Source organism: Phycodurus eques, chromosome 20, assembly GCF_024500275.1.
Source record: "Phycodurus eques isolate BA_2022a chromosome 20, UOR_Pequ_1.1, whole genome shotgun sequence".
In the NCBI taxonomy this organism is placed as follows: domain Eukaryota; kingdom Metazoa; phylum Chordata; class Actinopteri; order Syngnathiformes; family Syngnathidae; genus Phycodurus; species Phycodurus eques.
Genome location: NC_084544.1, coordinates 2873562 through 2899329, shown reverse-complemented (window position 1 = coordinate 2899329; position 25768 = coordinate 2873562). Strand labels below are relative to the sequence as shown.

Below are 25768 nucleotides of genomic sequence, written 5' to 3'. Positions count from 1 at the left end.
ACTCACTCGGCGGCGGCGGAGGAGGCAGGAGGCAGTTGTACCGGCGGCGACGGCGACGGCGACTCTCGCTTCCACTGGAGAAATGTACGCAGTTTGAGGACAGCCACAGCCCTCATACGACAACACGTCAATTTTAAACCGGGACACGACAACACGACAACGGGGGGGGGGACGTGTAACGGCGCGATACGACGCATTGGGGAAGCTCCTTCGCGGAAGACCCTCGCGAGGTAACAACCGCGACGCGTTCTTTTAATTACATTTATTTCTGTATTTCACTTCAAGTTGTATGGATGTGTGCGTTCGGCGCTCCTGCGGTGTGGAAACGTGTTATTGTTAAAGCGACGCGAGCCCGGCCTGGTGACTTGTTGCCCGTTTCCTCATTATGAAAGCAAACGGACCTGTCAATTACAGTGACATTGAACACACCATGCGCGTGTTGACATTTGGACGTATGTGGGTGTGGAACCTGTCACGCGCACGCTTTGACACTTCATTAGGCACACCTGCAACACTGACGATAACAGTATGGTGTCATTACCAACCTGTGATTTTTCATCTGGACCGAGCCAGCACGGACGCTGTCACCGCAGTGAAGGTGTGCCTAATATTGTGGTTGGCGAGCGTGGACTGTTTTGAATGCACTTTCAGAATAATGTTTTTGTTTATTTTTTTGTTTCTTTGAATAGGATGCCTTGAAGTCATCCCCATGTTATTCCTACGCATGGAGACACCCACCCCACCCCCCTAGCCCCCCTCGCTGCCACTTGGCAGCACATCTTCCCTGCAGCAGCCTCACCAAAAAAAAAAAAAAAAAAAGTCGACACGAGCTCGCACAATTTGCACTTTGTCGTCCTCGCTCGCGCTTGCAATGAGTGTCCTTGTGCTCGTCAAACCGCACACGATTGGCGCAAATGTCCACGTTTTGGGAATCGTCAGACTGACGGCACGGCAGGGAATGTGGCAGGACGGCAGCTGGAGGGAATCCGGAGCATGTTGGCACGGAAATAGACGATCGGTTATTATTGCAGCTGTTGCACGTTGAGAGGGAGCGAAGGCTTCCAAGAATGTTCCACACAGCAATGATTTTGGTTTGGCAAATATGCATTTCCTCAATTTGTGGCCTTCCTGCAGGGTTGTTGACTTCATTGGAGCAGGCGTCTGCCCTTTCATTATTCGTTCCGATCAATTATGCAAAGCAGTTGGCGGTACAGCTAGTTACTACCTGCTTAAGTTTCTCACAAGACACTCTTACGCTGCCCATCGAAACAGACCCCGGTGCTGATTATCTGATTGCGGGTAGCCGCGTCGCTGCGTGAAATCCCACAACGTCCTTTGTGAAAGGCACAGGATCTTCTGTTCCATCTGTGTAATAATGCCAAATGTGTGGTAACCCAAGCTCTTTTCACACTGCAAATTGGCCTTTTCCCCAGGCATTCTCCCGTTTGGCTGTTTTGCGTTGAAAGGTAGCAGCGCGGAACATGAAGTCGACCCTCGGTTTTCCTGGCTTCCGAGGTCGCATCAGCAACAGGACTTCGGGTGTAGGAAAATACTTGTTGGACAGCATGTCACTTCTGACGCGCTCCTTTTACCCTCCCCGTCTGAGCCGACTTTTCCTGGGTCAGTGCTCTGTGTGAAAGGTACCGACACGGAACACTTCAGTTCAAGTCGACCGCCGAATTTCCTGGCTTCGGAAGCGGGACAGGGTACTACGTGGCAGCGCACGCAAACGGGTTAAAGTCCCAATTTGGTGAGCTCTGTCTGAAAGGCAAGGACAGACCCATCCTGGAGCTTCATTTACGTCTCTGATACAGAAACTCGAGGCCCCTTTCACACCACCCAACAAAGCCGCCTTTATGGTACTTCCTGTTACCATTTTGTGGATGAAAGTGTTTTAGGCAAGGCTAATCTGCCTCAGAAACATCACTACCTTGTCAAGATGACCCGACCACACACACACACACACTTATACTTTCACACACACTTTTGCAGCCATCTTCAGCTTTAAACAAGCAAAGCGCCTCATCCTCTGTTGTCGCTAGGCTAACAGCGCAGTGTTTATTTGACAATGACCCATCTTAAGGGAAGCGCCCGGAAGATTTATTGCCCCCTTTTCACTTGCATGTAAAACAATACCTCTCTCGAGGGAACCCGATGTGGCGCCTGCCTCAGGTATGGGCTTCCCTCGTTGGAACCAGTTTGCCATAAAAAGCTGTCAGCGTCTCGTTTCACCACTCTGCAGCCTTGCCAACGCCAGTTGATGCCAATCAGTAGGAAGTTCAATTTGTTGTTGTTGTGTAGTGTGATGTAGTCCATGTGCGGCCCACCACCCATCTGAAATTTCACGCGACAATTTTTGTGTACAGTAATCCCTCGCTGTTTCGTAGTTCACTTAGGGTGGATTTAGTGCTTCACAGATTTTTATAGGTCAGTAAAAGTAGCAGCAATGATGCACATAAGCTCGATTAAAAGAAGAAATTAAAAAGATCAAATAGTACAATACTCATAACAATATCGACAGGAACAGATGCAAGTCAAGAGCAACGTTGAGCTTGATTTTCTAAAACTACAGTACTGCAGTTAAAAACATGCTTTTTCGCTGACGACATTGCCAGGACCGTCAGTATGAGGAACAGTGGCAATGCTCTAGGCAGGAAAATACCTGTTTACACCACGTCTACATGGGCTGTTGTTCATGCAGCCCCACCTTTTGTTAGCACTTGCGAAGATTGCAAATTTGCCGGTCCATTTGGGGCCTCTCCCACTCTGTGTTCACACAGAACGGCGACATGTGAAAAATGTGGGAAAACGTGAGAAACAAAAAGCACAATTTCAATCAGCCGACCTCACTGAGGGAACGCTAAATAGATGTCAAGTATGAGTGATGAGGAGGATAAAAAGTTGCAATAATAACGAGAGGATATATTGATCTTCATCGCCGGAGCAGCTGACCTTCTGAGAATTGATTGGTCGTTTGGAGCACGCGGTGGAAAGTCCACTTGGCAAGCGTTTGGCCACATCCCATTTGCAGTAGCGGGAGCACCCGCGACAAACCTCGGTCCCATCGGGAAGCGCTCCCGGCCGTAAAGATAAACCGCGCTGACCTCATGTGTTAAACATTCGCCGCGGTGATTGCCGGTTGATGCGCGGCGAGCTGAAACTTCAAACGCCCCGTCACGCGGGTTTTGTGTTGACAGCGCGACGCTATTAAAGCCAGAACCGTTCCTCCTGATGTTTACTGTCCACATTCGTGCCGCCGCCGTGCCTTTTGAACGCGCAACGTTTACATTCAGACTTACACTGTGTGTTCACGGCGAGCGAACGCGCCCGGTGCGATTAGCAGAGATTGCTTCGGGGACGCTCTTGTGGGAAATCAAGAGTCCCTCCTCTGCGGCAGCAGTCATCGCGACGCGGAAAACAGAGACGGCTTCCCGCCTCGCTGTTCTTCAGTGGATGAATCACGCCAAGGTCGACGACGGAGTGAAAATGCACCGGTTTGCCTTCTCCCTAAAAGTTGCTTGATATCGTACAGACATGAAATTGTCGTCGATGATTGCTAAGACAAAAAACACGATGTTCATTAAAGACAAAAATGTACAAAAACATTCACAAAAACCACGTTAGGTTTATTCGAGACTGCAAAATGTATTTACAAAATGCATACGTACATACATACATACATACACACTTACAATATATACTGCATTTACAAAAAACGCCAAACTTTAGTGTGTCGAATGCTCGAATTGTCTTCAATATTTACAAAATCACAAAAATTTGATTTGTTGAAGGCTGGGTATTGCTTTTATCAAGTACAAAAACACAAACATTATGTTCAATAAAGACAAAAATGTCAAAACTTTCACAAAAACACAAGTTTGGTCACCTATGTATACAAAACCTGTACATAAGGTTAATTTAATTGAAAAAAAAAAAAAGTGTTTAAATGTTTTCAAAAACTACCGGTGATAGGTTGGTTGAATACTTGAAATTGTCATCTTACAAAAACGCCAAAGTTAGGGAAAATATTTTATTACTCTTCGACAAAAATGTCAGTATGTGGCGTTATCGGGAGCTAATGCTAATTGGCTTGGAGACGCGCTTCCACGTAGTCCAGCGGCCGTACTCGAACCCTTGCTTGAAAATGGCAGATCTTTCCCCAGCCTAGCTTCCAAGTCACGGGCGGAGAAACTAGGTGTGATGTCACAATTCCCCAAAAATGCAAAATGAGATATTTTGGGAAACAGGCAGAGAAGTAAACATGTTCTTGGTTGTTTCATTTCTCACTTGATGGGCACGCAACTCTTTGTATACGAGCCGTTAAAACATCCATTTTCTGTAGTCGGTCCCCTTTAAACAACTTTGCGGTGCTTCACAAAGTAGTGCGGGAGCTGAGCACGCTCCCCTCGGGTGACGGTGGAGCACCGCGGCGTCTCTGCAGCGCGAATGTCGGTGCTGGGTCAGCACCGCCGGCGTAACACGGAGACGGAACGTTCCGCCTCGCCGCCTCCTCGGCCGCGCTCAGCAGTGCCGTCAATCACGCCGCCTCTGTTGAACTGAACCTCAGCCAAAAGAAAAGGCAAAAAACTAGTTAAGAGCCTTTTACTGCCCGGGTCCGCTAGTGCATGTTTTGGAACGTGGATGAAGCTCAGACATCTCGGGAATGTCGACTGTCGACGGCATGCCGACTATTCCGACGCGTGGTTTGTATACAGGCAGATCTATAGTGACCCACCTCGCCTTTGTGCTCCCGGGCGAATAAGCAAAAACCGTATTGACGGTCAAAAACTTGATTACAGCCCCAATGGCATGTCTTAAGGTACAAAAATAGGGATAGGTAGTACATGCCAAAGTTCTCACAATTGATGCGGTCAAAAACTGCTGGGACATAAAACACACCTGGCCCGCGTGGTTAGCGGGATGGATATATTGCCGAGAAGTATAAATTAAAAAAAAAAAAAAAAAAAAAAAATGCCCAAAATACGCCATAATGAGCAAGGAATTAAAGGGGTTAATCAAAAAATATAACAAGAAATATGGCTGCCACAGTGTGAAATCATTGCTCTCATAGACATGGCACGAGACTACGTCAATTTGTACTCTGAGTTATACTACGTACATTGTGAAGAGTTCGTCAACAAATAATCAGTACAACGATCATTTGAAATTCTGTCAAATTGCGTGGAGCAACTTGGGGCATAACAATGTAGGCGTAGCAACCTGGTGCTAACGTTAGCATAGCTACGTGGGCGTAACGTCATAGGCGTAGCGGCGTAGCCGTAACAATGTGGGCGTAACATCGCAGGCATAATAACGTAGGCGTAACGATGTCTTCATAACTGCGTCGATGTAACGACGTAGGCGTAATAACCTCGGTGTAACCAACTCAGGTCGAAGAACGTAGCTGTAACAACAAATATTTCCTAAATTAGAACCTGGCAACAAGGCGAACTCTGCTCCTACAGTAAAATCAATACAGAAAGACTGGAAAGAATCCAAAGTGTAATAAATATGCAGCTTAAGCGCTTGTCAAAATCCTTTTACAAGCCGTCATAATAGGAAAAGAAATCAATCTTCGAGTAATACGCTGAGAGAGAGAGAGAGAGCGAGAGGGGAGTTTGTCCCCCAATTGGGAACGTTGCCATGTGGTCAGTGAGCATGTCCAATTGTCCGGTTGCTCTTAAACGCGTCGTTCCTGACGCAAACGTTTTCGAAAAAAGTCAGAGTCAAGTCAAGAACGGGGACAGCGCAAACCTTCCCAGTCCGTTAAGCTTCCACGCTCCCGGGAGTCTAAGAATAACATCAGGGATCAAGCATCCAGGAAGTGGAAGGCCTCTCGCCTTCCTCAACAAGCGACTCTTTGTTGTACTCTCTTTCGATGTACTCTTGCGTTCTCATCCACTCGCGACACTTTCTGTTTATCTTCCTCATTTTGCACGTCGCCGCTGTCTGAACACGTCTAATCTCGATCGGAAAATGGAGACATTTGATCATTTTACCCGCCCCCGTCTCACCCGGATAATAGCTTCCATCAACACTCATAGAATAAAAAAAAAAAAAAAAGTTAAAGACGTGCACTCCCGTCAAAGTAAGCTCTGTGATCAAAGGGGCGAGTGGGAGGAAAAATGGCAGGAAGCGTACGGGACTTCAACGGCTCCATTTCGTTTTTGATGCCGATGAAAGTAAGTCAAGTGGACAATAATGTAATGGGATCCAATACAAATATCGGTTTGCTCGTTTCTACTTCATGTAAAATAGATGTTGCCAGTGTACAGGTGCGGCGGTCATCTACAGTAATCCCTTACTAACGTTTTCGACGACGATCGTGGGATGAATGAGCTGAGTTGTATTTTTTTTTTTTTTTTGGGCAGAGCGTTCCGGTCATTTTGGGCAGAAGATTGACTAAAAGTAGTGCAGAGCTTAGGAACAACGATGTAACAATAAAACTGTTAAACCGCTAGAATCGTTACTCAAAATGTCAAAAAGTGACAAAATGGTGGAATACCAAATTTGCGTTTGTTTGTAAACTTTTGTTAGTTAGCGGCATGCTCTCTGGTTTATGGAGACCGACATCAGACGTCACAAATAGACCACCGTTTGATATATGGCAAAAAGATAAACGAGTTATGGGAGTTCGCGGAAATGGGCTGCTTAATCGTTGCATAATCCGCCATAATCCTTCAAACAATGCCTCTTTACTCTTGGCAGAGGTTAAAAAATGATGTCGCGAAAGAAATCGAGGCCAGTACGTCGGCTGTCTGCAGAGAGTTGAGCAAGGGTTTTTATAGCCGTAACCTCGTGCTGCCTTCAAAAGAAACAAAAGAGCGCCCTGCTGCTTGAAGGAATCTCAGCAGACAGGAAATAAAACGATTGGTTCAGTTTGAGAGACTTCCTGCTGAGTCGGCATGCCCCCCCCCCCCCTCAAGAGAGAGCGAGAGAGAGGGGAAAGTCGCCACAACCGTCTACAGAGCAAAATCCGAAGTGTCTTAATGCGATTGGAAGCGTGTCACCGCCGACACAAACATTTCTTTGTTCCATCGAAACCCCTCATTTGTTTCCAGTTATAAAGAATCCATAAAGAGCCGTTTTCCTGTAAAACGCGATTCCCCACACCTGGCCACATGGACACAAGATGCCTTCCGCAAGGCTTTATAGGAAAGCAAAGCCGCCCGATCGCTTCGGAAACCTCTTGAGATTGGGTACGTTTCATCCGGACGTGATCCGGATTGAAACCTTGACCCAATGGAGTTCAATTGTTAAGAGTTTTGTGTTTCAATTTAACCTCATCAACAAAGACAAAAAAATAAACTCCTTTGTAATTTAGTTTCGTCCACCTGTTTAGTATCCATAGTTCAAATTTGGTAGCAATCGGATAATATCTCTAGAATAAGCAAGTCTTTGACGGAAGCCATCAAATTGCCGGTTCTGGTGCTACCAAGATGGCCGCTTTGAACCAAACCGGCTGACCTCGTGTATCTTTCCAGGCCTGAATTCCTGAGACTTTGTGTCGGTGGCTTTACTTATGATAGAGCTGCCTAGCAAATTTCATGTGGCGAAGTGAAACAGACTTTGGGGGCTGAATTTTCAAAAGATCCCTTGACGCCGCATGCTCTGGCCCTAATTAAAAGGATTCATAATGGACTAAAATCATGCTTGTAGCAATGATTTGCTTGTGTTAATTACCAGCTTAGAGGCTTTATTTAACAACGCTTATGCTTCGCTTTGACCCGTGACTCTTTCTTCCCCCGCTCGTTGCTTTTCACTCGTCGGCGGCGGTTCTGCTGCATTGTTCCTTTTGATCTGAGTAAATGAGAAAACGTCTGCCTGTCGGGCGGGCTCACAATAAATGCTCGCTACTATATTCACTTCCTTCGCCGCTTTTGTATGCTAAGCGCAGGAAGGGGGAATTCCAACACGGCTTCCCTCCCATACATACACACACTCTCTAACACACACGCCAGCGCATGGCCTTGTGGCAATAAAGACAACCGGCTTTTTTTCTTCTTTTTATTTTTTTTAAATTCAGCCCCCAGAGCCCGTTTCACTGAGCAACATGAAATCTGGTAGGCAATTCTATCATGAGTAGACACACGAAAAAGTCTCAAGAAACCATGCCCGAAAAGACACAAGAAGTCGGCCAATTAGGTTCGAAGCGGCCGTTTTACTGTGGTTTTCGCTATTTCCATGTGCCCTTCCAAGAGGGACTCATTCTATTGCTATCAGATTTGAACCGCATGCTAAATTGTGAAGCATTAGAGTTTTTCTTTGATTTTTGATTTGTTTTCTTTAGTTTGATTCACCATGATACCCAAAACTATAATCAGTTAATTGTACAAGTTCTGTCGGTCACGTCCTAATTAGCCATTGACACCTTCATTCACTGGCACAAATGTCATTTGCAAGCCCAGGCGCCACTTTGGAAAGCCACACACGCTCAAAGTCACAGATACTATAATGTATAGAACGTGGGGATGACGACCCTAAGTGGACAAAAATAACACTTGTGCCTCACATGCAAATTTGCATCCATTTGGTGTTGTTGTTTAATAATGCATAATCAATTTTTACATGAGGGATAAGCCGTAGAGTACTCGATTTAAAAAAATAAAAATAAAAACATAAAAAATGCTGATAGCAACACCCCCAGCCCAATACTTCTGCCATGTCCAGAAATTAAATTGTCACAGCTCCGCATACGCTACCGCACCCCCAGCTACACACACGCACGCACGCACGCACGCACACGTAGTAGTGTACGATCACAAAGATCAATAGTGGCTCACAGCCGCCACACTCATCACTTAGTGTGGCCTTGCCGGGTCGTTAAACCCACTGTACGCTGAAAGGAACACCGCGGATGACTTTGTGTAGCACAAACGCACGCGCACACTCTCACGCCAGCAGACGTTCCCAGTTGTGTCCAGCTGTTCACTCCCTTCATTTGTCCACTAAACAGAAGCAATGCAGTGATTGTAACCCGCAGACAATCGCAAAACACCCACCGCATCGCGACCGCAGCGCCGGCCGAGTTCTACGAACACTAGCAGCGCTGTTCCGGGAACCTCGCGTCACATTTGTCGCTGATGTTCTGTGCCGCCGTCTCGCATCCAATCCTACGCTAAAGCCTCGTTGGCAGATTTGCGTTTTTAGCATTCAGAGCGGCATGACAGCGAAGTGGATTTAAAAAAAAAAAACGGACATCTCTGGCGTTTTCTGCACTGTAATTTGCACTCAAGGCTTATTAAAACGGAGGTTTTAGGCCGTCATTGTTGTTTCCAAACATTGGCGTATTGGGACTCCGAAATATTGTAAACTAACTGCCAAAATGACTTTTTTTGTTTTTTTAAACTTGTAATTTTTTTCATTTTTTTTTAAAGGCCCTTTAAGTCTTTGCTGTTTTTTTAACAAATGGTCAAAAGGTAATAAAAGGTCAATGATCAACAGATAAGTTTTTAAAAAAGTGTGACGTATGGACGATATAATATAGAAATGTATTTTGAATGTTTGCTTCACAAATAGTGAGGACTCAACAGTAGATGCTACCATACCAACCGTGTTTTTTTTTTTTACATTTTAATACATGCCATTCTGCAGGGTAATTTGCACCACGCGTTCACTGACAAACTGAACTTTTTTTTTTTTTAAAGCTTCGTAAAACCTTCAATACAGCGTATTCCTTGGGCTAGTTTGCATTAAATGTTTACCGACAAACAGGATGTTTTGGTCCGCCGTACATTGTTGTTTTCAAATGTTGCCGTATTTAGGCATAAAATATCATGAACTAGAAGTGAACACCTTTTAACCTTTTACAACAGCCCTGTAAATCTTTGGTGTTATTTTCTTTAAATACATGACATTTTGCGCGGAAATTTGCGCGTAATGTTTACTGACAACCTGGAAGTTTTGGGCCGCAATTGTTGCTTTCAAGTGTCAGCGCATTCAGTCTCCAAAAGTTGCCAAACTAACAGGCAAAACGACATACTTTAACCAATTTAGATTTAGAACTGGTGTTGCGTATAAAATCCCTAGTTACTACACTTCGTATTATCGGGGAGGTTTTTAATAATGTACAATGTGATGCTAAACCCCTGCTGACGCCATTGTTGTATAGCTAGGCCTCCAGCCCACATTGCCACCTGCTCTAGAAAGGACTTTCTGGGTCGCTGGGGGATTACCAAAACCAAGGAGGAGGGGTGTTTGTGGGGGGCGGGTGGAGGGTCCACAAATGGGCCAGACCGCTACATTTCAAAACGAAGCGACACCGCAACTTTGACGGCTGGTCGCTAAGCGAGAGCACGTGCAGTAGCAGTGTAAGTAAACGAAAGGCTCACTTCCTGTTTTTGGGCTATATTTTCTCGCCTTTTAGCCTGTGGCGAGCTTTCCATTGACAGACAGCTAATGGAACCTATTTCACAGAATCAACGCAAATCTTAACAATAACTTCATCTATTTTTACACGCAACCGTACTTAAAAAAAATAAATAATAAATAAATAAATGCGTCGAAATAATACGTAACGTTCTCGACACTATCGCTCATTAGAACCGATTATACCAGCGAAAGCCCGGCTTGTGCAATTATACGTCTGCTGCGGTGATTATCGGCCATGTTGGCAGCGTCCTTGCCAAAGCATTCGCTAGCCGCTAAAGGCTAAGCCTATAAAAACGGTCGAGCGCATTAATCGTGGAGTAATCCTAACATTATTACAGGCTACAAACCTGCGCTTAACGCTCACGTCCGTAATTCCATTACATGGCTGCAACCGGAGAACAGGCTGGGATTATGTGAAGTGAATAACATGTTCATTGAGCAACTGAACAACATTTAGTATCGATCCAGTTAATACGGGGCCGGGATCGCCAATACTGATACACTTATGAAAAGCTAGCCTAACAGTTCGTCACTGAGTGCCCTTTCTTTTTTAACCAGGAAATGTTTGAAAATTCAGCCCCCGAAAGCCACTTTCCCTTGACAACGTGGAATTTGGTAGAAATGTCAAGCATGGGTAGATGCACAAAAACGTCTCAAGAAGCCACGTCCGAAAACACGCGGGAAGTCTACCGTTTTGGTTTGAAGTGGCCATTTTTGCCGTTTACCAGGCATCCCGCAGGCCCCTCGGAAATATTTGAAAATTCAGCCCCCCGAAGGCGGTTTCGCTTCGCAACCTGGAATTCGGGAGACAGCTCTATCATGAGTAGACGCAAAAAAAAAAGCCTTAAGAAGCCATGTCCGAAAAGGCACGGGAAGTCTGCCGTTTCGGTTCGAAATGGGTCATTTTGGGTTTATTTCGCCGTTTCCAGGGGTCCCATAATAACAGCCGTTGGGAATCTTTTTCCATTTTTTTTCTTTGATGTTTACCACGACTAATTGCGCCAGCGGGGCTTGGCGCGGCCCAAAGAGGCAGCATTCCTTCACCGCCAGGGCGGGACAAACGCCTATTCACAGGGATGCGGCACCAAAGCGCGAAAAGAAGAGATTAGGATGCGAAGCGGCGCATGAGGTCGATGATGATGCCGGCCTCCTCTTGCATCCCCCCTAGCAACCCCGTAACCCGCGGCGACAGCTGCTCGACGATGCACAGACACAGCACCGGTCTGACGATGACGTCGCCATGGAGATTTTTGGGCTATATTTTCTCCACAAAATCATGATTTCTCATGTTTTATTAGCTTTGCTTTATCTAAATCCCTTTAATGGTGAAGTTTATAAGCACCACCTGTTGCTAGAGATTTTGTTTCCGTTCAAATCAAAAACATATGTTGACTTCACCGTATTGCTTTTAATTATTTTCAAAAAAAGTCCCCTCGATTTGCAATTGTTGTTACACTGTCTTTTCCGGAAGTGACTTTCTTCATGCTTCTGATTGACTTTGACTTGAGGTTTTTGCTACTCAGCCTTCCCCCCCCCCAAAAAAATTGTTCTTCTGACTTCTGGGTAGCGTTTCTGTGTGACCTTGTTCGACATCCTGACATGAGGTTTGTGGGGAACATACCTTCTTGATGGATTAGCATGTTTACTGTAATATTTCAAGAAAAACATCAAAGATTTATGTTTCTCCTCCACTGCTGCTGCATTCCTGTCGTTCCTCACGGGGCCTTTTTGAGGGCGTCCATCTACAAACCGGAGCATCCCCTGGGGCGTCGTTTTCCTGATGGGGCCCGACAGTTGGACGGTGTCCCCGCACTGCAGCAATCTCCCACAAATTGCAAGATTTATCCTCCCACGCTTTCAAGGAAATCAGTCATGGCTGGATTACACATGACTTTTTCAAGCAGCTTAAAAAAAAAAAAAAAAAAAAAAAAAGCAAAAGTTGATCCAATCATGCCCCCTCCCCGCCCCCCCTGCTGGATGCACTTTGCATCGCAGCCTGATCTGCCTCCCGTCGTAGCGTTTATGTCGCTGACGGGACCTTCCACGTGTCATCAAGTCATAAAAACAAACAATTATCGGTGTTATGTACAATTAGAATTGAAAATCAAAACTACCAGGATAGAGAGAAGAAACACAATTTTTTTTTCTAATTTTATTTTAATGTAACCGTATGCGACCTTTTTTTTGTTTTTTTTGTTTGTTTGTTTGTTTGTTTGTTTTTTACACATCACAGTCAGTGACAGCTGTTTTAAATTGACACGATGCTCCATTTTGATTCCTATTGTCTCACGTGTGGTAGAGCAATTATCCCCTTCTAAAAGAAAAGCCACAGGGCGAAGTCACATGGCGTCAAAACAAAACAAAAAAACAAAAAAAAACAAAAAAAAAAAAACCACACATTTGAAAACGAAGGCGCATCTTTATCCGACCGCTGCAATCATCCCCCACGACTCACTGGAGCGGACTTAACTGGAAATCTGAAGATTGCTGTCGGAGGATTGTCATCCTCACGCACGCACGCACGCACGCCACGCACGCACGTACGTACGTACGTTGGCCTGCCCACGCGCGCCTCGAGCCCCATCTGTTGCGCGTCGATTGAGGCCCCATGCAGGCTTCCGTATTTTAGCATCTGCTTCGGAGGACGTGTTGAATGACGCGAAGGCATGAATAAAATGCGACGCGGTAAACCTTTTCGCGTGCTTGGCCGGCAGGTCTTTTTACATGAACCGCAGCGGTGTTCTTCGTAGCCCTGCAAACACCGGCGTTTCCCCGGTTTTTTTTTTTTTCTGTCCGTGTTTCTGTCCTTTATTGGAAAATGGCGGGTGAATTCAACTTGGTGATTTGCATACAGGGTATTTTACGGTATTCCGAAAATGTTAGTGTTCGTACAAGCAATCTTAATTAGTAATTTTTCACAGAGTATAAATTATATATACTTGTGAGCATTGTTATGTATGTCTGTTTTTTTTTGGGGGGGGGGGGTTTAAACTGCAACTGGGATTGTCGAGAAACGTCTTGAAGCAAGTAGTTAGCCACCATTCAGTGCTCGCAACTCCAATTTTTGCTCGCAACGCAAGTCAAAATGTTGACGGAGCGACGGCTCTTATCTTGAAAACCTTGGCAGTTGGCGCACTCGTACGTTGAGGTACCATTGTAGTACTACACTCGTATCTTCGCACTTTTGCTCTTTGTCAACACTGGTACCTTTTATTGAGTTGCATAAGTCCGAAACAGCGCCCTCTTCCATTGCAATGTTGCAACGATGACTCGGCATTTTGTTTTTTTCTGCGCCGTCCTTTGATCGCAGATATTAGTTTGACGCTTCCTCTTTTTATTTTATGACGTACGTACGGAACTGAAAGTCGAGCAGGCAAAAGTGACATTGCATCGTCGAGCTCACATAAGTAAAAAAAGAGGCACTGCATTCTATATTTGTATCTTTTATTGAGTTCTGGCACACCCGCGCCCTGCCGAAGTTAGTCCACTCCCTGTGTACTGCAGCTGCACTCAATGTGGACTTGGTTGGGTTGTACAGTCCCCGGCGGCAGCTTGTGGAACTGCAAGTAGGAGATGAACTGCATCAGTTGTTCTCAAACCTTTCACGCAACAACAACAAAATACTGTGCGCTCCCAAGCACTACCATCATGACCGCCATTAGAATGCAGTGGTGCCTAAATATAGAAATACTGTACTACAACGTTAAATATGACGGAACTGTACTTGTGCAGTGATTTATTTTTTTTATCCCCCCTCATACCACTTGACCACACTTTTGTATCAGGAAAATACGGCGTTCGTCCTGTATTTTTGGTGCGGCACAATATAATGTCGGTCCTCCATTTTTGAGCCTGACAATATTGAGTTTGTCCGATTGTTGTCCGCCATTCGGAAGTGTGACTATGGAGTATGTCCATTTTTGTTATTCCAAACTCATCCCGGAAAACTGACAGTTTTCCCCAAATGTATGGCTAAGATGAATAATTAGTCATTCAAGGGGTCTAGTCTAGTCTTCCAATTGACAAATTTATTGATCCGTTACTTGTATGTGTAAGTGTAACACGAGCGTGACGGCGAGGTCTTGCTAAATTATGCAGTTATCCCGTTTCCTTGTTTCGGCAGGACACATCCGTTTGTCACGCTGAAATCATTAGAGCCGCTCCCGGGGCGGGGTTGCCATGGCAACACATGTTCCCGGCCAACTCAACATGCGTGTTGTTTACGTTTGCCGGCGTCGTCTCTATTCCGACCCGCCCCCACCCGCCAAATGGCCTTCAGGGGTCAAGGCACAAGATGGCTACCAGCGTGTGTGTGGATTTGTTCTGCGGCGGCAGATTGGCTCGGCGGGGAACTGCCGAAACCACGCCGGACTGAACGTATCCTGGATTTAGTTCTTAGTCATGGTGAGGAAAGTCATTTTTGACTGAGGACACGCTTGTTCCCCCCCACCCCCAATTCAAAACATTACAGCTAGTAACTGCAAATAACCACGCCACTTTGAACGCATCAGTTGGAATGAAAACAAGGGTCTCCTGTATTTAGTTCTTTAGTTTTAGTTTGCCATCCGGAATTTTGTTTTCGCTTTAAGCTGGTGTTCCGCTTGATGTAATATCGCAGTCATTAAAAGCCTCCCCTCGAATAGCACACCTTTCCCCATCTGCTGTTAAGTAATCCAAACTCTATTTGCTGAACGCGCACGCCACCTGCAACTTAATCCAAAATGGGTAGAATCGAGTGTTGCCATGGCGACACAGCGCCGCAGCAGACTGTCATTTTTCCGACACCAGATACACACGAGACCCTCCAATCAATAGCTCAGTCGCTTATTATTAACGTGGAATACGATCACGTTTGTTCCCTACTCTTCCAACAATAACAATATTTCAGAGTACAATGTATTTTTATTAGCGTGGTACCCTCAAAGGTTCTGCATTTGGTCCAATATCGGGGTACCGAAGAGTGTACCTTGGGGTCCAAAATTTGATGTTCTTTATATTGTACCTTGGCTTCCAAAATTAGGGTACATGAGATCGTACCTTGAGGTACAACATTGGGGTTCATTGTATTGTACCTTGGCATCCAAAACGGACGTATATTGGATGATAAATTGGGGTCTCGAATTGGGGTACGTCAGTTTGTACACTTCCTGTTTGTGTCACACGTTCCGCACACCTTGCACTTTCTAGGCGATGCTAGGTGGCTACATGTTAGCGTTAGTCGTTTCTTAAGAGAAACATCTTATTCGATCTGTTGACGATCGTGCAGCAGCAGGGTCGCTGCAGCACAAGACAGTTGGTTTGGACTCGAGTGCTGCAAGGCTCACAGCTGCTCTCTGCTGCCACCTGGTGCATAATCAACACTTTGTTCCCCATAATGATATAGCGACAAGAATGATTTGTAGACGTTTGCGGGTTCTGCGTGTATTCATTTAAAAATAAGTCACCACGTCGAATTAGTGTTATGAAAAAAGGATAATAGATGCATATATTTTCAGGTCAATTGAATATATGAAGGAGGGAGAATTAAAAAAAAAATATATATTTTTATTTGACATTTAAAAATATGCGTTTTACTTTGTTACGGTTTTGTGTATTAATATAAAATGAATGTAGGGGGTGAAATATAAATTACAAAAATAAGTTATTTCAATAAACATTGAATAACAATCATTTATTATAAAAAAATATTTTTCTTTGTCGTTACCTCGTTAAAAAGGCTGGAAAAAAATTGATTTCTGAAAATTAATCAACGATGGTATTGTCTGGTAAGATTTATTAGAATACTATAATAATATTTTATTTCAAATAGAATGTGTAGCCCTGCTACTGCTTTACAAAATATCACAATTTGGATTTAGTTGTACATAAAACAAATATATAAAAGACATTTTATTAGAATACTAATGATTTGCTAATTTGTGGTTAATTTTTCACCGTGAGTGTTCTTCAGGTGTGCCGTGGGAAATTATAGAATTTTACGGAAATTGCTCAGAAAATTCTTCATTTACAAGAAATAATGTATCTTTGTTCATCTGTTTATGCCAGCGAGGCATAGTGACAGACAGAACAAACAAATGCTCTTCTCGTAGATGGCAGGAAGTACATACAGTCATTATTGTATCCACTTTTTTGGACATTTTTGTTCGTTGATGTGCCGTGAGATTTTACAATAGTAAAATGTGCGCCTCGGCTCCATAAAGGTTGGAAATCACCGTCCTGAGGTATAGTCATCCCTATTATGTCGAATATGATCTTCTTAGTTTTGTTGATATTACTGGAATATCAGCATTGTCCAATGAAAACTCCAATATTTCCTTCCATCTGGAAGAACAAACATATGTATTTCCATTTACTACTTTAACAATTTAATTTTCATTTTTTAACAGTGGAGGAAAAACAAAAAAAAAAGGTGATCAAGGTGTTGTTTTGTGCGTAGCTGGCGCCTGTCCGATGTCCTCTCCTGCCCTGGTGTGATGCGTCATGGCCCCGCTGCTGACTGGCGTGTGGTGGGGGCCGGAGGCCGGCGTGGTCGGGGCGGAGGCGGGGGGCCGGGCGGCGGCCTGGCTGTGCGGCGCACACCTGGTCCCGGTGGTCGCCCTCAGCGCCCTGGCCGCCCTGGTGCTGGTGTCTGTTTTACTGCTGCTGTGCACAAGCTGCCGTGGGTAAGTGCCTGAGCGCAACGCATGATGGGAGATGTAGTCATAACAGTCACCTGCTGCCTTCTGATGAATTCCTATTCAACGATTGGGCACGTTAGCTACACATACACCATCTATTGAGACCCAGTATGACAATTCTGATAAAAATGCTCAGTTTTGTCCTCTTTTGCAGACAGAAGAAAGCCGCCACTGGGCATCCAGCAGGAGACAGGGTGGACCTCATGGATGCGGTGTGTATACACACACGCGCACGTGGTTATTTATTCATTTATTTAATTTATCTTTCATTCAATGACGTTATTCTTTAAGTTTTTACATGATTCAATTATCTTTCAAAATACATTAAAAGTGTTGTAAATAAGTCAAAATTGCAGTATGAATACATTCATCTTTTTGGGTATTGAGTTCAATTATTGTGAAAAGAAAATAAATAATCCTATGATTACTAAAGGTGCAACAATTAATCGATCGTCAAATTAATCAACAGGTATTTTGGCAATCGATTAATCTTTTAGGGACATTGTTTTACTTACAATTGTCCAAATTCTTGATTTCTGTAGTCCTCCATAAAAGCAGACTGATTATCTTTGTGTTAAATAAAAATACATTTGCTTTGGAAAACAATTAACAGTATTTTTGCCGATTTTCTGACATTTTACGGACCAACCCATTAATTGCATCATAATCAATTTATGTTTGTGCATTTTCTGCACTGTCAGTTTGAAATATTATTAATTACATATTATAAGTATTATACAGTAGTAGAATGTAAATAATTTAATATGTAGTACTTTACTTATTTTTGTATAATAACTTGAATTGTAGAAATGTACAGTTGTGCCGATAAGTTGACATTCCCTGGGAGAATTTGTGAAGTGGGTGCCATTCTTTCAAGAAAACGTTATAAAAAAAAATAAAAAAATTAAAAAAAATGGTGCTCCCCCTTCAGTCATAAAGTCATATTTCTCAAAAAATTGCCAATATTTGACCAATTCTGTCAGGGTATGTAAACTTGTGAGCACAACTGCAGAGTAACATTATATTGAAATACACACTTATACTCATCACTTCACATGGACAGTTACCTACTTCATAATGAATTGTTTGAATCACCAAAAAGAAGCCATTCATGTGTGGCTGGCGTTAAAAGATGACATCATCGAGCGTGGAGCTGCTATGACTGTTTGCGTCCACTGAGTGTCGCTATTGACCCAGGCTGTCTGTGCATCTGTCCCTCTGTAGAAGGTAAACAACAAGGAGCAAAAAAACAAAAAAAAGACCGTCGTCCTCATGTGAACTCCTTATGAGTCACGTGGGAGCGTTTCTCGCTGATGAAGAGGAGGAGGACGTGGTTTTATTCCTTTTTAACTCTACAGAGGCTCACCTGTTTGTTTAGAGACTCCGCCGTGGGAAAAAAAGAGCCTTCATGTCACTGTCCTTGAGCTTCAGGGTTGTTGATTTTGTCCTCCGCAGACTCGTGTGTTCCCGTCAGCCACTTTTGCAAAATTGCCGCATCGCAGCCGTAACCTAACAGATGACCTGCCAAAGTCAAATCTAGGGAACGTTAATGTCCATATTGGCGATTGTTGCTAAGCTACCGAACAGGTAGTAGCCTGGTGGCTTTTTCCGCTGGCTTGGACGTTATTGTTAAAAATGCAGGCGACTGGTTAGAGCCTCTGACTCACAGTTCTGAGGACCGGGGTTCAAATCCCGGACCCGCCTGTGTGGAGTTTGCATGTTCTCCCCGTGCCTGCGTGGGTTTTCTCCGGGCACTCCGGTTTCCTCCCACATCCCAAAAACATGCATGGTAGGTTAATTGAAGACTCTCAATTGCCTGAAGGTGCGAATGGTTGTTTGTTTATATGGCCCCTGCGATTGGCTGGCGACCAGTTCAGGGTGTACCCCGCCTCCTGCCCGAAGATAGCCGGGATTGGCTCCCGCAGGCCCGCGACCCTAGTGAGGAGAAGCGGCTCAGAAAATGGATGGATGGATGGATGGATGTTAAAAATGCTAAAATCACACACTTCTACACTTGCAACTAACGTGTTTTTTTTCAAGCTAGTGGAGAGCTTCGTCCATTGACGTGCCTTCGTGACCCTCTTTTTTTGTTTTTGTTTGTTTTCCGAAATCGTTTAAATACGACTGACACTTAGGGTAAAGATGTCCGTGTCCTTTTCAGACATCGGATAAAGAGACCATCAGCCAATCGGCCGACAGTCCGGTGACGGACGTTTGCGTCAGCGGCTCTCGCAACGGACCTTTTACCAGCGGTACAAGTACGTCACATCGCCTCGTTCGAAACCAATCGGGAAGCTCGTAGCTGACTGTGTTGTGCGTTTGTGAAGTCCTCACAGACACACAAGCCGGCAGCCCTCAGCCGTCAGAGGAGATGCCCTCCAGCCAATCGGAGAACAGGTCCTCCAAGTGTCCGCGGGGCCGCGAGCTGCCCAGCATCCCGCCCAGCAGCTCCCTGGTCAGGGACGCCGTCCCCCCGACCTCGGGGGACAGCACCTATGAGGTCACTGCACACGACCGCAAATACATACACTTTACCGATACATACGCTATAATATGTTCGATTAGTCATTATAAAATATTTTAAAAATAACATTTTTTTTTTTTCCCTAATCTCTAAAAATATATACAGTACATATATATCTAGTATAATTTTTGTAATTATTTTTTTTTTTTGTATACTATTTTAAAGTGTTGGGAGACTGCACCAATAGGTCAGTGATGACAAATCGTTATACATATAAATAAAAAAATAACATTTTTAATTTACACAAACTTTTGAGTATTTTTTTTATTTTTGTTTATTATTTTCATTTATGCTTGTATGTTAAAAACAATTTTAATATGTTAAAATATGAAAAATTCTGAAAGATATTTCTGAATATTCTTTTTAAATACAAAAAACAAAGTGTTGATCACATTTCTGGCAAAATGGTCATCAGTAACATTTTCCCACCATTTTTCCTTTGGATCCAGGTTGTGAAAGACATGTCGACAGCGTCTCGAGACGTCAGCGTGGAGGACTCTCTCTACGAGACAGTCAAGGATCTCAAAGACCCCCCGAAGAAGCTGCGCCTCCCCAACGGTACCGCCAGCCTGTCTCCCGCGCACGCCCCACCTCCTCCGCCGCCCCTCGTCAACGGCCACGCGGGCGTTCCCGCGGGCAGCCCCGGGACGCCCGAGTACGCCTCGGTGGACCGCAACAAGAAGAGCCGCTTCAGCGCGGACCTGGAGGCCAAGCGGCGTTCCGAAGTCGGCGGAGTTCCGTCTCCCGGGGCCAAGGAAGAACCTGAGGATATGCCGCCGCCGCTACCGGAGAAGGTTCTGGATGAAAACGACAACCAGCCCACGCTGATGAACGGGCACGCCGGGCCGGAGGTGCACGACGGGAAGGTGGGTCGGCGTCGGCCGTTAGCACTTTACAAGGTGACAACGTGTCGGTGCCGTGTTTTACGGCCCCGCTGCGCCCACGTGGCCGTAAAACTCAGAAAGTCAACAGTTGAAATTCAAATAAAGCTCCTGCCAGATGCTTCCTGTTCACCGCCATTCCCTTTTCCCTCCTCCACGAGCCTCCTTTCACAGCTACTTGTCCAAATACGGTTCCTTACCCAATTAATTATGTTACTAAATATGGTTCCCTGAGTAACCAGATATGGTTCCTTGCCCAATAAATGGCTGAGTTACTCATGTGGTTTCTGATTGCTATGTCACCACATACGGTTCCCACTTGACGCACGCACGTTGTCATTTAAACGACAGGTTTGCTCATGCGGCTCTTTGTTCAGGTGTACCTAATATTGAGGACCCTCGACTTGTCCAATCGTCCAGTCAGCAGAAATTTTGGCTCTTCCTCCCCACCCCCCATGCAAACATGTACACGCGCACAGACACACACACACACGTAGATAGTGTACCTAAGTGTATGTTTGCATATATTGTGCATGTAGACCCCCTGGAGGCTAATTGAAAATTAACCCTGAGTGGTTTCGGCTCCCCGCAGTTTACACTCGTATACGACCAGGACGTGATTTGTCTTGTCAGAATGTGTGTGCGTGTGTTTGTGTGTGTGTGGAGAGAGCCAGCTGCTATTGGGCCTCGTGACAGTTATTCCGGTGCCATGATGGATGATGGTACGTGCCGGCATGGCCGCGCTGTATGTAAATGTCCTCAGGCGGCGTTACAGTAAAAGCACGCACGTTCGCACAGTCGCTATCGAACACAAACAAACGCCGCAACTGGTCGGCCAGCGTCGGTACGAGACGCAAACCTCGCCCACGGGCCTCTAGGAAGTGAGTTTGACCCACCCGACGGGCTCCCGGGACCTCCAACCGTCACGGTCACAAGACTTGTTATGCTGATACTGGCTTTATTGTTATGGTATGCTACGAGCAAAACAGAAAGTGGAGATAATTGCCATAATCCTAGACCATAATCGATGTACACACATACATACGCATACCTTATCATGCTAGTTTGCCAAATACGGTTCCTTGACCCATCTGCAATAAAGAGCAAAGTGTCCAAATATCATTCCTTGCCCAACGTAGCGCTAAGTTGCCAAAAATGGTTCCATGTCCGCTAGTTACAGACACCAAATATGTTTTTTTGCCCAATATAGAGCTAAGTTGCCCAATGTGATTCCACGTCCGCTGAAGAGTTATGGACCAAATATGGTTCCTCGACGGGTTAAGGCTTCCCAAATGTGGTTCTTTAACCACTTAAGTTTGATGTTACCAAACATGGTTCCTTGTCCCCGTGTTTCTAAGTACGATTATTTGTCCGCTAACTGGATATTCATCTCTAGCAGTTACCTCCCATGCTAGCTGATAAATTCTACCAAATACGTTTCCTTGTCTGCTAACTGGCTATGTTACCATATATGCCTGCTAAATGGTATAGGTGATCGTTTTTATGGTTGATTAGAAGAGCAAAACATTTGATAATGGCACTTGCACCTCAGGGGTACAGGGCGTGGCGGATCGGGTCCCTCTGCCTAATTGACAGGCCGATTAAAGCCAAATGGAAAAGCCTTTAGGATTGTATGCCAGATCCATAAAAGTAATCGTGTCCATAAGTGTATTGATCAATACTCTGCCTGAAGATGCAGTGATGGATGACCACCAGCTCTCATGTCGTCTTTCCTAAAACGGCGATTAACCGTGCCGACGTCCATCATCACATCCTGCTCCGCCGCCAGACGTTTCCACCACTCATCCGAACTTTGATGGAAGAAAGTATAAGATCTAGTCGGTAAATTAGCGATTTCCGCCTGACTGAGTGGGTTCCTGAGAGACTTTGTAGCCTGAGGATTGTTCTAAACGTGCGCTTTGCGCTCCTTTCACATAGCTTCACTCCCCGCCGTCTCCGGAGAGCCGCAACGAGGTCCTGTCAGAAAACGCTCCCTGATTCCCCAAACACAAGCTGTTCTCACTTCTCCCCAGACGGAAGCACTTTGCTCAAGGCGAGCACCAAACAATGAAAGATGACAAAAGATCAGATAGCACGCTCCGAGGCAGGGGAACCCACCAGGGGTCCACCGGATCCGCCCGTCTTTTGTTTCGGCGTTTTGCACATTTTAACCGGGTTAAAGTTTATGGAAAAAAAGTATTGAGTTACACTTCTTGGTGGAGACTAACTGGCTAAGTCACAAATATAATGTATGGTTCCTCACCCGCTAACTTGCGTGGTTGGCAAACAGGGTTGATAAATGGCTAAGTCACTAAATATGGTTTCGCACCCGCTAATCAGCTAAGTCACCAATACGGTTCACTACTTGCTAACCAGCCAGGTCATGTAATATGGTTCCTCATCTGCAAACTCTACCAAATATGGTTCTTCACCTGCTAAGTTGCCAAATAAGGTTCCTCACCAGCTAACGGCCAAGCTATCAAACGTTGTGTTTGTGTTCCAGACTTGCGAGTACTCCTCTGTGGACAGAACAACCACGGGGGACGGCAGCGTGACCTGTGAGGACAAGGAGCACGACTACAGCAGCATTGCCGAGCTCAAAGGTCTGATCCCGGCCGGGTCTTCTGGGGACCTGTACGCCAGCGTGAGGGACGTCTACGCCCAGCCGGCGGGGGATGGCGCCGACCCGGGCTACGAGAGCATCCGGATCCCAAAGACTGGCGGCAGCTCGGACGAGGAGCGCAAGGAGGGGATCGGGGCGGACGGTTCGGAACCCGACTACGAGAGCGTGGGGGAGTTGGGTCTGGGTCGGGAAATGTCTCGTCTTTGAGCAACCGATCGTCATTTATCATCATCATCATCATCATCCTCTTGTAGACTAGTGAGCGTGTCTGGAGACACTTAGGGTGAATGTCATTGGCTACTAATACCCACCTGGTCGTCGCAAATACCTCTGGATGACATATCACTCCACACATGCTGCATTTCAAAGGTGACGCATGAAAAATCTTGAAGAAAATTTGAATGTTCCAGAGACGATTACGGATTTAGAAAGGACTTTGGAAAAGGTTTCGGCATGCCATTCGGATAAGAACACAAACCTGTGACCATACATTTGGTAGTTTCATATCAAGAGCATCTGCATTCATGCGTTCAAGATTCAAAGTCTCGAGTAGTGTCCCCACTTAGGGGGCCGCACACTTTGCACCTTCGGGGGCCGACCCGACGCGCTAATCTTCAACGACGCAAAATTTGAGTTTTGTTCAATTTCGGGGGCAGTATCCTTCGAGAGCTTACCTGCAAAGACCCAACCTTTGTGCCACCCCTTGAAGACCACCCTTACTTTTGAGTTGGCACCCTTCGAGAAACCATCCCATACGCCAACCTTTGAGGACCCACCCTTCCCACCGACTTGGGTCCACCTCATAATTTGCCATTGTAAGAGTTGCCATTCAGGGTTGGCACCCTTCAAGGACCCACCCTTCCCACCAATTTGGGTCCACCCTAAAATTTGAGTTGAAGGACCCACTGTATGCACAAACTTCAAGGAGCCACCCAACACAACAGCCATTAAGAGCCCACCCGAGTCACCAACCACGCAAAGATTTTACTTACAAATCGAGCATGAACCCTTATGTCACGATGCTACATGCTAGCAAATGTAATCTAGGTCCCGCAGATAATGGGGACAGCGCTTCAGTAGCGTCATAGCCTTTACCAAGTTTGCTGTCCCACGCGGACATTTTCTTGTGAATTTGCTATTTATTTACAACAACGTGCCAATGTGAACGTGTGCCTGCCTGCCAGAAGAAAATTCTTTTTGGAGTTTTCCCCGAGGTTTCTAGCGCTTTTATAGACGGAAAACGTTCGGTACGTGTTACCTTGACTTATTAACGACTTCATCTAGTGTGGACGTGATGACCAATTCAAACATGATTCTTATCATTATCAAAGCGGGCGATTTGTACGCGATCTTGGGGTACATTATATCGTCTTCACTTCCTTGATGGCGTCTCGGCACAAGGTCTTTATCATGGTACAGTATTTTCTGTTTCCTCTGCACAATTTCAATATCTTAATGCTTAAATGTATAGTAGCACAAGAATACTTAATACAGAGCACTATTTTAACCCAGCTTTCCCCGCAGAAATATTGTGTGTTTATGTATATTTGTCCATTTTTTGAAATTGGAAAAGCACTGATGGACACGTGCAAACGGTGTCGTCCAATGGCTAGTCACCTTGCTTCGAGCTAGTAGCCAATCAATTGTCAGGAAAAAAATTTGGTACAGTGTGTTGGTACGTTTAATTTTTGTGGTACTTTTATTTAAAAATTGAATTACACTTTTGTTGTGACGATGTTTTGTGTAAATATCAAGCAATCCCCGTTTGTGTGTGTGTGGTTTTTTTTATTTTTTCTTATTAGACTTGTGGCTGTTTAAATAAATACAAACATTTTCAACCTAAACGGACTGCTGTCATATTGACAAAGTGGCCTGCAAGTGTTGGTATTTGAATTCTGAAGTTTTGTATGTCTTTAGCAGCAAACTTTTCCCAAATGTATTGGTCGGATTTCTAAGTCTGAAGAATTGCAAATTCAGGTCAGTTCAACTCCAGTTCTTGCATGATGCCAGCGGATCGAACTCCAAGTTTTGTCCGCAGTGTGAATTTTGCATGTTCTACAAAGTTATCGAAAATTGCCCAAATTTTGTGTTGAATTCCGAAGCGTGACTTTTGGATCATGATATTTACCAAAATTTGGGGTCAAATTCCATAGTGGGACATTAGATGGTGAAACTTTCTACGATCATTGTTATTTTTATTTCTTTTGTACTTTATTTTCCTAAAATGTTGGTTTGAAATACCTGGTATGAATTCATGGGTGTCCAACTTCTTTTTTTTGCAGTTTTGTAAAACATTACCCCCCCCCACCCCAAATGTTTGGTTGAATTCTGAAGCGCAAATCCCGAAGAGTGGAGTGTCATGACTGTATTCGAATGTCATTGCTACACACCTACTGACACACACACATCCACAGAAAGTTATACAGAAGCCTGGAGGAAATTATGGGCCACATTGAAATGTTTTACTGCCACGTGGATGGATGCACACCCCCAAAAATACTCATTTGTATTCTGGTAAAGGAACACGTACACGCTACATTTAACAATATAACCCCTAACCCACAAAAGGTTCCCCAGCCGTCGCTCCCTCCCCTCTCTTAACGATTCCATTTGTCGGCCTTACAAGCTTCCCACATCTCGCCGCTGTCCTTCGCACATTCTGGTGTGGCAGTTAGCAGCACATCTGTCAACT

General features: G+C 45.0%; 1 protein-coding gene across 2 annotated transcripts; it reads left to right on the top strand.

Moving 5' to 3' along the window:
- Positions 1-24918, top strand: pag1 (phosphoprotein membrane anchor with glycosphingolipid microdomains 1). Of its 2 annotated transcripts, none has more exons than XM_061665368.1 (7): positions 1-230; positions 16808-17033; positions 17203-17260; positions 19210-19306; positions 19376-19548; positions 20022-20438; positions 22957-24918. In XM_061665368.1, the coding sequence occupies exons 2-7, from the start codon at positions 16852-16854 to the stop codon at positions 23281-23283; spliced, it is 1254 nt and encodes a 417-aa protein (XP_061521352.1). In that variant the 5' UTR covers positions 1-230; positions 16808-16851; the 3' UTR covers positions 23284-24918. The 2 variants fall into 2 exon arrangements, with proteins under 2 accessions (XP_061521352.1, XP_061521353.1); XM_061665369.1 differs by having other exon boundaries at positions 14-84.
- Positions 24919-25768: the final 850 nt, after the last annotated feature.

Coding starts and splice junctions, on each gene's coding strand:
- pag1 (XM_061665368.1), top strand. CDS start 16,852: ATGGCCCCGCTGCTGACTGGCGTGTGGTGGGGGCCGGAGGCCGGCGTG. Junction 19,549..20,021: donor CGGGGGACAGCACCTATGAG/GTCACTGCACAC, acceptor CTTTGGATCCAG/GTTGTGAAAGACATGTCGAC. Junction 20,439..22,956: donor CGGAGGTGCACGACGGGAAG/GTGGGTCGGCGT, acceptor TTTGTGTTCCAG/ACTTGCGAGTACTCCTCTGT.